The sequence below is a fragment of the Brassica napus genome, chromosome A2, assembly GCF_020379485.1.
Source record: "Brassica napus cultivar Da-Ae chromosome A2, Da-Ae, whole genome shotgun sequence".
In the NCBI taxonomy this organism is placed as follows: Eukaryota; Viridiplantae; Streptophyta; class Magnoliopsida; order Brassicales; family Brassicaceae; genus Brassica; species Brassica napus.
In genome coordinates, this window is record NC_063435.1 from 1,029,584 (window position 1) to 1,042,223 (window position 12,640).

Below are 12,640 nucleotides of genomic sequence, written 5' to 3' on the forward strand. Positions count from 1 at the left end.
CTTCGAATTTAAAATACATGATTTGTACATATTTTAATAGCCAAAACATAAGTAAAATTGATTCAAAAATAAGAAAAAACATCAAACGTGATCATTCAAAATCAAGCGAAAGATAAACATAGTTAGTGATATAAAGAAAACCATATAAATGAAATCATAAAACAAAAAATAAGTTCTCATAAAATGAGAAACATTATTCAATAAAAACAAAACCAAAATCTAAAAACTTCAGGCATCAACCGCCACATTCCACCATCAACCTTCATTTGATGTAACAGATAATTATTTTAGAAATTCAATAATATCTTAAAGTATTTTGGATACATATTAAGAATTAAGATCATATTTGGTAGAAGTTTTTTTGTGATTTTAAATGTTTCGGGTTCTATCGGATATCCATTTAGGTCCGGGTTCGGTTCGGATAATACCCATAATCCAAAATACCAAAAAACAGGATTCATTCGGTATTTATGTCGGGTTCGGATCGGTTCGGATTCATTTTTATCGGATCGGGTTCGGTTCGGATTTTCGGGTTCGATTTATTTGCCTAGCCCTAGTTTACTCTTTTGAAGGAAAAAGAGATAATAGTGCTGAAAAAAAAATTGGTGAATTTCCTTGCAACATTTTTGTATTATGTAATATATTTCGAAGTACGCGAAGAAATGGCATAAAAACATTTGCAGAAACGTGACATAAATAAACACAACATTCCAACACCAATTAAGGTAAAATTTCTGCCGAGAATTTTTTTTCCAGCATTAGAAAGTAGTATCGTCCACATGAACAATTCATACAATAGAGTTAGTGAACTATTCATTTGTATCCAACCCCAGTTGGATTTTTTTTTTAATAGATATGGTTTAACTGTAAAACCCAGCGCCTGCACCACCACCACCACCATAGACATTTGGCGGGTCGAGAATAGGCTGCGAGGCAGACACAACGTTGTGGTTACTGGCTCCCCCACCTAAATGCAAATCCGACATATTAGGAAAACCTTCTTTAGGTTCAAGCCCTTGATCATACAAGAAGCCTTTAAAGATATGTCCACCGATTTTCACCACCGCCTGGTAAGCGTACTCGTCGCCCCCGTCCTCCATTGCCGTCACTTTCACACACTTGAACACCGCTGCGGCCCTAACTTGTCCCGGCCACGCTTCTCTTGACCCTCCGTCTTGCATACATAAAACGTAGATATATATGAATCATTATCACCAAATCAACATAGTTGTGGTCCTTACCTCCTTACCAACAAACAGTCAATTTTCACCACTACAACTGATTTAATCTAACAATATAACAATAAATATAGTTGCAATCAGTTCATTTTTGTAAAACCTAAATCGTAGCCAAATCAAACCAAACTAAAGCAAAACCGATCATAAACTTCAAAAATTCTTAAACCTGATCTAAATTGATATACTATATGTCACGTTTATTTTGATTACCACATTCAGAAACCAAATGTTCTATGCATATATATACAAACATGAATTCATCTTAATTATTATTCAATAAAAGTAGGTATACTAATTAATAAAATGTAATAATACCTTTTTGGCTGGAGCTAGTATCGAAACTTTGAGGAGGCGTGTTAGAAGTTGAAGTATGAGAAGTGGCTTGTTGTTGAGCCCCGGCGATCCTCGGCTTCTTGGTCCCTGAGGAGGTCGACGGAGACGAGCCAGCCGTTGTGGGCATGACCTGCCTCTCTCTCCTACGAGCCGCAGAGACCCACGTGCTCTTCACGTGAGTCGAACAATCAAAGCCACGGCTCTTGCAGCACGTCCTGCACCGCCTCTGCTTACACTCTTTCTTGGCCTGGTTACCACAGTCTTGACACGTGGCGGTTCCCGCTGAGCCCGACCCCGAGTTGTTCGAAGTCGAGGCCACCGTCGTACTCTTGAAGTGAAGATACTCCGTCTGGTTGTTGCTGCTGTCATTGTGCTGCCATCGCCGGCTGTTTCCGAGGAAGTTAATGTCGGTGTCTTCCACGTTTTGATGCTGCTGCTGCGCCGGAGCCGCTGTGAGAAGAGGAATAACTCCGACGCCGAGCGAAGCCGCCGCTGCATTACTATTAATCTGATCGGATCCAGATACAAGTCCAACGTTCTGGTGGTGGTGGTACGCCGGAGCAACAAGGTAGACGTCTCTTAAACCGACCATGCCCATCTCAGTCGCCGCCGCCGACGGGAGGCCGTACCGGACAGAGGATCCAGGAGGCCATGATGGAACGCCGGCGGCGGCGGAAGCTGAGGCTAAACCACCGTGGACAACGGCGGGACCAGCATTGAAACCAAGAGATAGATCCTCGGTGGCGCGGGAAGATGTCGTCGTCGTTGCCGCCGCCGTCCAGTCCGTGAAGGCACCGGAATCCGACGTCGGTAGGTTATGCCTCCTCGTGGTTGCCACAGCTGATATAAATCAAAACCCTAATCCTTAGAGATTATAAATACAAAAAAAAACTAATAGAAATGAATAAAAATTGTTTCTATTCCCTAATAAGTAAACAACACATCACACAACTCCAATGCATACAACCATAAACCTATAAACGATTCCTTCTTTTATGAAAAAAAGAATCTACAAAACAAAATCTCTGATGAGCAAAGAAGAAGAAGAATCTTGCAATCTACTGTAACTTTTGACTTTATTTCTTTCTGCTCACAGGAGGAGAAAAAGAACACTGCAACTCTTTACTTTCTTTTGGTTCCTCTCTCTCTCTGCAAAGTCTAACTTTCTCTCTCTAGAAAACCTGATATTGTGTTGGTCCTAACTGATGTTTCTTGTACTATTGGGGCTTCTTCCGGATCTTCTTACCTCCCTTAAACCATCTCCAATGGTACACAAAAATCTTCTTTATATTTCAATCTTCTTTTGGATTTGTTCAAATAATTCACTCTATAATAAAATTACTTTATAATATAGTGTGTTGTTTTTTCACTCCCAATATAAAATAAAAAAATAATATTATTATATATTTCACTCTATTATAGATTAACTCTATTATAGAATGAACAATTAAATCAAATCAAACTCTATAATAGAATTGATATATTTTAGTATGAAATATAAATGAATTTTTGTGTGCTATTGGAAATGCCCTTAAAAACTATATAATGATGTTATGTTTCCTTCTTCTAGATGGTTTCTTGTTGTTCCTGTCTCTCTCTAATAATAATCATCATGGACATCTGCAGAAAGATAGAGGAAAAATGATTTTTTCTGATTCTTTTTTATTGAACTTTTTATTTATTAATTCTGGTTCTTACTTATTCATGTTTTTAATAATAATAACTCAAAAATGGCACATGATACCTTCTTCTCCTTTGCTTTTGGATTCTAGCTGAAGTTTTGATCTTTTAAATATTTTTTATTAGGGTTTATAGTAATTAAACCCCTCAACTAAAGATGAATAGTAAAAAAAACCCTCAACTAAAAATCCTGTGAAATAAACCCTCAACTTTAGTTCCGTTAACATATGTTACCCTCCGTTTAAAAAACCATGACGGAGGGTAACATTTGTTAACGGTTTATAAGTTGAGGGTTTATAATGTTGAAAACTTAGTTGAGGGTTTTTTTTACGATTCAAAAATAGTTGAGGGGTTTTATCACTAAAAGTCATTAAAAAGTTTTTAAGTTATTTATTATTCATTTATACATTGTTTTAGATTGATTTGTAAGCCTTTAAAACTAATGTATATTATTAATACATTAATCTATTATAAAATTAATTTATACATTTTAAATTAATAATTTTCAACACGATTTACAACTTATTATAACTTCAAAATATTAAATTATTTGATATTTGACAATAGTGATATAAAAAAAAATTGTGTGTTTATATCGTCATTTTCAAATATCAAATAATTGAAAGTTTCTAAGTTATATTAAATCTCAAGTAGTGTTGAGGATAATTCATCCATGAAGTCAATCTTTCTATTTGGAGTATGACGTACTTTTTCTTATTTTCATGATTTTCGTCATCAGACTCATACTTTCCTATTTTCCTATATTGTTCTTGATTTATTGTATTACTTTATGTTTCAAATATATTATTGATCAAGAAAATAAAAATATAATGTAGTTATTCAGAAATCAATGAGAAAAAAAATAATCATACATTATTTTGGAGGGGGGAGAAGTATGAACCGGATGACATAAATCATGAAAAAAAGAAAAAGTGTGTCATACTCTAAATAGAAAGATTGACTTCATGGATGAATTATCTCGACACTACTAAAGACTTAATATAACTTAGAAACTTTCAATTATTTCATATTTGAAAATGACGATATAAACACACAAATTTTTTATATCACTATTTCCAAATATCAAATAATTTAATATTTCAAAGTTATAATAAGTTGTAAGTAGTGTTAAAAATTATTAATTTAAGATGTATAAATTAATATACAAATATATTAATGTATTAAAATTTATAAATTAGTTTTAAAGGCTTATAAATCTTAAAACAATGCATAAATGATAATAAATAATTTAATGACTTTTAGTGATAAAACTCCTCAACTAAAGATGAATCGTGAAAAAAACCCTCAACTAAAAATCCAGTGAAATAAACCCTCAACTTATAAACCGTTAACATATGTCACCCTCCGTCACGGTTTCTTAAACGGAGGGTAACATATGTTAACGGAACTAAAGTTGAGGGTTTATTTCACAGGATTTTTAGTTGAGGGTTTTTTTTACGATTCATCTTTAGTTGAGGGGTTTAATTACTAAAAACCCTTTTTATTATTCTTTACCTGACAAAGTTCACCATCAGCGCTCGTGCGCGTGGCTCCACTTGCCTGTAACCCTTCCCGGTTCTATTTCCCAAAGAAATGGCTGACCGGTTCACTTATTGATTCGGTATACCACAACGTAAGCATACTTAACCTTTTGCTGTATAGCACTAGCTAGGGCTGGCCAAAAACTCCTGGACCAAAATTCCATCTAGTTCACTTCGAGAAAATGCATTTGAAGTTTCCTAACTATCTATATTGACATTATTAGTGTTACTTATCTCTCGGAATGAATTAATATTGCTTATCAGTCGATATATCTTGAAAAACATATAGTTATATATTTTCATCAGAGACATTAATTCAGTTTTAGCAATACTATTCATATCAGGTGTCTTGAAACCTACTATCGTTTGTTAAGTGGTAGTTCGAGTCAGAATGTGGTCTAAACTCGCTTCTACATGAACTCGAGTCATATTTGAAAATGGTCCCGGTCTATTTAGAAAACCTGGTGGACGAGTTGTGTTTAACGGTAGTTTTCACCTCCAGTTAGCAAGAGCAATCAACAGGGATTTCTATACGTGAATTTCTAAAAGTTACATATATGTATATATATATAAATATAAATATTTATATATATATACATATATGTATTTTTTAGAAATTCATGTAGAGAACCCTCATTAGAGGTGCTCTGAAATCTTGGTTCTAATTACCATGGATAACAAAAATAATTAATCTAGTACGCTTACCCTTAACAGAATTCTATTGGGAAAATCACATAAAAAACCTTGAAAGTGTCAGTTACTAGCACTTTAAACCTTGAAGTTTTTTCGTTAGCACTTTTAACCTTCAAAGTGACATTTTTATCATAAAAAACCTCCAATCAAGAAAAATGACTGGTTGAACAGGTTAAAAACAGTTTTTTTTTCAAAAATAATTATTTAATTAATAAAATAAACAAAAAAATTAATAAAAATCGAAAAAATTTAACAAAAAACTCACAAATTAAAAAATGAGAAAAATAAATAAATATTTAAATATTAAATAAAAAATAACAAAAAATTCAAAAAAGAAATAAGATCAAATTAAAATGGAGAAAAATAAAAAAATCATAAATTTTAAAAAAAAGTGAAATTTTTTGAAACTGTTTTTTAAATTTTTATTTTTAATTTTTTAGTATTTATTTTTTATTTTATAAAATTTTAAACCCTAATTCCAAAACCTCACCCCTTAACTCTAAACCCTAAAGTTTGGATTAATTAACCCAAGGGGTATACGTGTATATTTACCTCTTTAATGAAACTTATTTTTGTGACTTTGAGCCTTGAATACTAGTTTGAGAACAAAAACTTGGTTTGGTGTTATCTTAGTCTTTTTTTTTATCAACGCATATTTCCAATGATAATTTCCGACATTATATTTGAAAATGAAAAAAAAAATTCAATTTTCAATTTTTTGAAATTTATTATTATTTTTTCTGTATTTTAATTTGATCTTATTTATTTTTTTAATTTTTAGTTATTTTTTATTTAATTTTCTAAATCTTTATTTATTTTTCTTACTTTTTTTAATTTATGAGTTTTTTGTTAAATTTTTTGATTTTTTTTGTTTATTTATTAATTAAATAATTATTTTTTGAAAAAAAAACTGTTTTTAACCTGTTCAGCAGGTCATTTTTCTTTTTTGGAGGTTTTTTATGATAAAAATGTCACTTTGAAGGTTAAAAGTGTTAGTAAAAAAACTTCAAAGTTTAAAATGCTAATAAGTGACACTTTCAAGGTTTTTTATGCGATTTTCTCTAATTATATTTATGATATTCCAAGAAGGCAAGAAGTAAGAAAAGTAAATAAGAAAAGAAAAAGTACGCTTTGGTTGTCAGTTTTAGGTATGTGGTTCAAATGGCAAACGAAGTTGGGGTACTCTCACTTCTCTACAAACCACCCTTCGATATCAACTTCCTATATTGAAAATATTCGTGTTACTTATCTCTGGCCTTCGTGAATGAACTAAACACAATGCTTTAATTTTGCTTCTCACTATATATCTTGAAAAACATACAATATTTGTATCAAAGACAGTAATTCAGTTTTAGCAATACTATTTAGATCAGATCTCTTGAAACCTATTATTGGTTGTCAAGTGGTACTTCGATCGGAATGTGGTCTAAACTCGCTTCTACATGAACTCGAGTTATATTTGAAACAAAATCTTTGGAGATGGTCCCGATCTACTTTTATAAAAAAACTTGTGGACGAGTTGTTTCAACCGTAGTTTACACACTGGAGTTAGTCAGATCTTGGTTCGAATACATTGGATAACAAAAATATAGTTCTTAATTAGTTATAATATCTGCATATTTATACGTCCGTAACGTTTATTGCGATTAGTAAGAAAGAAGGTCGGTTTTGTGTTTTTCTTATACAAAAGTTTTTTTTTTCTGAACACCTTACAAAAGTTTAAGTGGAGAATAATTGGTTTGAGTAATGCACGTGAAAGAACCCATTCAATAAAATGCTCGTCGGTTCCTCCTCCATGCTTTGCGGCCGTCGAATCATTGCTTTTTCTTTTGATGTTTTTGACCTTTGTGCTAAATTACATAACCCCACTGTTCTTTTTTTTTTCCATCTGAATTTTATTGATGAAGTGAAAACATACAAAATAACGTCCAACAGCCGGCGGAAACGATTAACATCCCCGGAACCATAGCCCATACAAGAGAGACTCAAGCCCAAACAAAAGGCAACACAAAGAGACACTAGACCAATCACTTAGATAGAACTACACTTCTAAATCCAAATCTATAGACAAACCTTAAGAAGGTGAATAGCAGCAAGTCGATCAATCATAGAATTGCCGGCACTCTTGCCAAGAACCAAACAAGCACAAGAGAGAATAAGCGATGTCCCCACGGTTTTTTTTAACAAGGCCATAAACCCATGTTTGTTTTATAAGTATGCTTCTGTGTGAGTGTTTTTTGGGCTGAAAAGTATGCTTGTATGTTCTACCTGATCTATTGACTTTTTGCCTAACTGGAATGATAGAAAATTGTATATATATTGGGTGTTAGATTTCATTGAGTAAAATTGTATTCGTAAGCATATCCCTTGTTAGTGTCACTAGAAAGTATGCTCAATGTATTTAGGTTATCAAACAAAACACACTTGAGAGAATGCAAAAGAAAAAATATTGTATACTCCATAAAAAACTTGGAATTAACTCTTGAATACGTACGAATCTTTGAGGTGATTGTGATAACAAAACCAAAAAAAAAACTAAAAATTTAAAGGATTTTACGGAAGTTAACAAAAAGTAACAATGCTCTCAAAATAATATACCTAGAAAATAAAGCATGTAACAGTAGAGTTATGACAAAGTTAAAGAAAAGGAGCAGAAGGCACGGGGCTCAAGAGATGTAAAAAATGTTTACAATGAACCAAAAGGAAACCAATAATGGAGGGAGTCGAGACAAAGACGAATGCTTCTTTGCCTAATCGGCGCAATGTGGCGTGTTGTCTCACTTCTCTCCGACATGCGTTGGGCTCACGCGCCTAGTTTCCTCTTTGTATACCTCTTTTCTATTTAAGGACCTGTACCCAAACTAGCCGGTTCATGATAAGGATGTCTTGACACGGTTTGGTGTTTGGTTTAGCGTCGAATGCATAAGGAAGGGATCGAGTTTTGAGTTTGGCGCATTGCCCTTAGTTCTATATGCTTCTATTTTATGAAGTCAAGTACTCAATGTAAGATACTTATACTGTTTAATGGTTTTGCTAATAGTAGAAGTTAAGTATATCATGCATCTACTGTTGTGGCTTAATTAGTCATTTATACAGCCAAATATATATATATATATATATATATATATATATATATATATATATATATATATATATATATATATATATATATATTACATAATTTGAAGCCTTTGCGTATGCATCAAGTGTAAACGGTCAAGTGGTTTTAATGCCTTGTAGAAGTTATTGCGCTCTGCACCCTAGCTGGGTTTTGTTGGGAAGGATTAGAAGAAGAGAACCCGATCTCTACATAAAAACTTGTAGTAAAATGATGCTCTTAGCATTAACTTATTACACTTGGAGACTTAAGCACGATTTTTATTATTTTAAAAATTTCTGGATCGTATTCAGACATGTCAATCTAAAATGTACATCGAAAATTCCTTACTACTGCATTTGTATCAGCTAGATTGCTATACTCGGATGCAATGTGTATCTATCACTGCTTCTAATAATTTTGGTTCTAAAACGAAAGACATATATAATCATCTTCTTTGCGTGTTTTAGAAAACACACTACTATAATCTACACTGTACTATATGATCACTCTATATTTGAAGAGAATGTGCTAATGACCAGAGGATTGCGTGCGTTTTAGCGTCTCTAAATAAACATGTGAAAAGCACATGTCTCAAGAATATACAAATCGGGTATTTTACCCAGATGACTTTTTTTTGGTAAAACCGTAAAAGTATTCAGTTGACATTTGAAAGTAGATAAACACTAATAGAAACAAGTGCGAAACCTTCCCTTTACGTATCCTTCCCTCTAATAGAAAGCCACCTGCGTTGACAATAAAATGACATTTTATTAGCAATGGAGAAAATTTAAAGTGGCAATCATTATTCAAAGAATTACGAGATACATGGCCTGCGTTAAGTTAAAACACTAATTCCAGACACCAAGGCTGCAACTTGATTTCCATTTCATGAAATGGAATAATCACTTCTATATAAAATTTTTAACTGCAACTAGATTGTTCTTTTTTGAAAAGAATGATATGGAGTAACTTAGTCCATTTGTTCTATTATTGATCTCACAATTTAAATTGAATATAATATAATACCCCTTCAATCAATTTCACAAACATTCTAAAAAATACAAAGAAAAGCATTCATAAACATTTCCTTATAATTAATTTTGATCTTGAATGAACAGAATAAATATATTCAATTTTTAAACTGATTCCATAAATTTCATTCCATCTACTTTATCCCCTTGATTCTATGAAATTGAATATTCAATTAATTTAAAAAGAACTAAAAAATGCAAATAAAAATATTCCACAACAATTATGATAAAAACAAATGAAGTGAATCTTTTTCATTTTTCTATTACATTCGTTTTTTCTTATTACATTTCTCTTAATTCTATTTAGGTTTACTATTATAGCCCAAATTCTATAGGGCATCGTTACATAAATACAAACTTATAGTGAAGTAATATGTACAACTTTATAACATTGTATGTTAAGGGTTCAAAACCCAGGTTAATATATTTTGTAATTTTATATTCCTTTTTATGGGATAACAATTAATCTTAATTATTCTTTAAAGGCAATCCAATACATAGAACTGGCCTGAGAGAGTGAGAGATAATTAAGTTGTTAGTTGTTTTATTTAATATATCTTCTCATGCTGAACAAAAAATAATAAACCAAATCATCTTCTCATTTCTGAAGACCATCAAACGAAGCCATAAAGTATTCAAAGGTTACAACGAATTGACGTGCGAGCAGAGTTGAATTGTCAAGGATGAACCATCATAATATCATATCACCTTTTTTCATATGTACATGCTGGAGCACCTCGCAAATTAATATGTTACTTTGTGGAAATAATACAAAACATGCAATTGTCAACTTGGACTAACTTGTAACCAACCAAACAATACCAACCACACATTTAACTAACCACACTAATTTTTTTCTTTCTTTCTTATCTTTCAATTTTTGTTTTTTTTGTTTTGTTTTAAAGAACAACTACGAAAGAAGAACTATGAATACTTTTCGTAGCTTAATAGTCATTTCACTTCTTGTTGCCTTCGAATAATCCCCAAGAACCTTAATGGAGAAACCCTAGTCTCATGCTCCGAGATCGTCTGCAACTTGGGTGACCATATGTGTTCTCTCGTTCCCACAAGCTGATCATACTGCTTCTTTAGCTCGGGAGAATTACAAATCTCACTGCTTTCACCACACTCCATTATTACCTCTCCTTTGGTGCGCATGTTTCTGTTTTTACATATAAGACTCATGATAAAAACAGGAGAAACTTTTATCAAAACCTTCCCGTTTACTCCCTTAGAATACTCGAACGGTGGTGGACTCGACGGGGCGGTGAAATTCAACGTTGGTTGATTAGTAGACGGAACTTTTTCATCAAGATTAGAGTTGAAGATGGAGAGACACGAAGTGGTTAAGATTCTATAGGCGAAACGTTCGATCGGTAAGACGAAGTAGGTTTGACCTGGGAGTAGATAGTCGTCCATGGCTAGAGCTGGAACGGGACGGCCGATGAAGAATGAATCTGCATGGCACACGATTTGATCGGAAAACTCGAACATGATCTCTCCGGCGACGTGTTTTTTGGAGTCACATAGGGTTTTGGTTGATCCTTGCTCGAAGAAAACTAGCGTGACTATTGCTTGGCGTCTACGGAGGATAGGGATACAAGAATTGATGAGAGATTTTGCCATTTTTTTTGCAGAGAAATAGAGAGATTTGTATTCAAGCTGGAAAGTTATGACTTGTCGTATTAAGTGTAATGATTTATAGAGAGGTAGGGATTAGTCTTTATGGTCTTTGTGTTTTGTTTGTAGTTAAAAAGGTAACCCACTTGAAGGAGAGTTGACTTTGGAAGTGGTCAAACACTCCAAGATTTGCTTCTACATATGATTTATCATGTCGGTTCTTTGGTCAATCCTCTCGGCTTTGAATATTTGATCCTCCTCCTCTCTCTTTGTTTGAGGCTATATTATAATTCCATAGATGAATCTTTTTTCACATTTTTTTGTTTTAATTGCATTTTATAATGTTTTAATTCGAAATATTACATAAACTCGTGGAAGTGGTTACACAGAAACTAGTATTAAATATTATATTAATTTGTTTGAATATCTTGTACTATCTCATTACAGCACGTTGATCTCGTGTCTTATTTCATGACGACTGTACAGAAGGGAAGAATTATACAATGGTCCAGATACGTAGTCCCTTATTATCTCTGTTATCTATTTCTCTGTTCATATTGTCCATAATCATCAAACATATCCAAATTATGGTTTAGTGTATTTAACCTTTTCGAAATCCCATGCTTCACATGTCGCCTTTGTATCTTCACTTTAAAAGAAAACAACTTGAACGAGCGAGGGTTAACTTATGTTTCATAAGGGTCCTAATTATCGAAACTTTATACATCATTTTATCATATTTTCATATAAAATTTTACCTCCCAAAAATATAGTTTCAAACTAGAGACCCCATATTTGATTAAATGGAGAAAAGGTGAGAGGCTTTATCTCGGTTTTTAAATTTAGTTTATTAATTTTTTAAATTAGTTTAGAATTTCCAAAAAGAAAATTTTAAAATTTATAAGAGAATCAAATAATAATATAATCTGTCATATACACCTAAAAAGTATTAACGTACATATGTGTAAAAATCTATAAACGGGCCAATATAAAAAAAATCATTAAACGGGCCTTCAACCGGAAGGATGATGGTAGGCTAACGTGTCCAAAATAACTATAGTTTAATGACACGGGCCTTATTCAAACGCACGCCTATTTTGTTTCAGCAGAAATACACATAAAACCCCATTAATATAGATACACACACAGGCTGGTGCTGCTTTTCTTTAAACATTTGTTAAAATTCTCTCGTTTATATTAGTAAAAGTCTTCTTATAAAAATAAAATATTTGGGTCATTATCCGAAGACATACAAATTGAACTAAGATGTTGAAATTCAACAACTGACTAACACAAATTCTTACTAATTTTTTTTTCTTTTCAAAATTTATATAATCTATAATGTAAAATTGTAAATAGTATGAGTTAAGTCTTCTTAACACAAGTTAAATGATTGACTTAGAC

General features: G+C 32.5%; 2 protein-coding genes across 2 annotated transcripts; both read right to left on the reverse strand.

Moving 5' to 3' along the window:
- Nucleotides 1–663: 663 nt before the first annotated feature.
- LOC106416335 (protein LATERAL ROOT PRIMORDIUM 1-like) lies at nucleotides 664–3,426 on the reverse strand. Its single transcript, XM_048747892.1, has 2 exons — nucleotides 1,554–3,426; nucleotides 664–1,174 (listed from the first exon to the last, which is right to left on the reverse strand). Exons 1-2 carry the CDS (start codon nucleotides 2,167–2,169, stop codon nucleotides 861–863), a joined length of 930 nt encoding a protein of 309 aa, XP_048603849.1. The 5' UTR covers nucleotides 2,170–3,426; the 3' UTR covers nucleotides 664–860.
- A 6,876-nt stretch (nucleotides 3,427–10,302) lies between these two features.
- Nucleotides 10,303–12,228, reverse strand: LOC106416343. The gene has a single exon (XM_048747899.1). The coding sequence runs from the start codon at nucleotides 11,240–11,242 to the stop codon at nucleotides 10,568–10,570; it is 675 nt and encodes a 224-aa protein (XP_048603856.1). The 5' UTR covers nucleotides 11,243–12,228; the 3' UTR covers nucleotides 10,303–10,567.
- Between the last annotated feature and the right edge of the window lie 412 nt (nucleotides 12,229–12,640).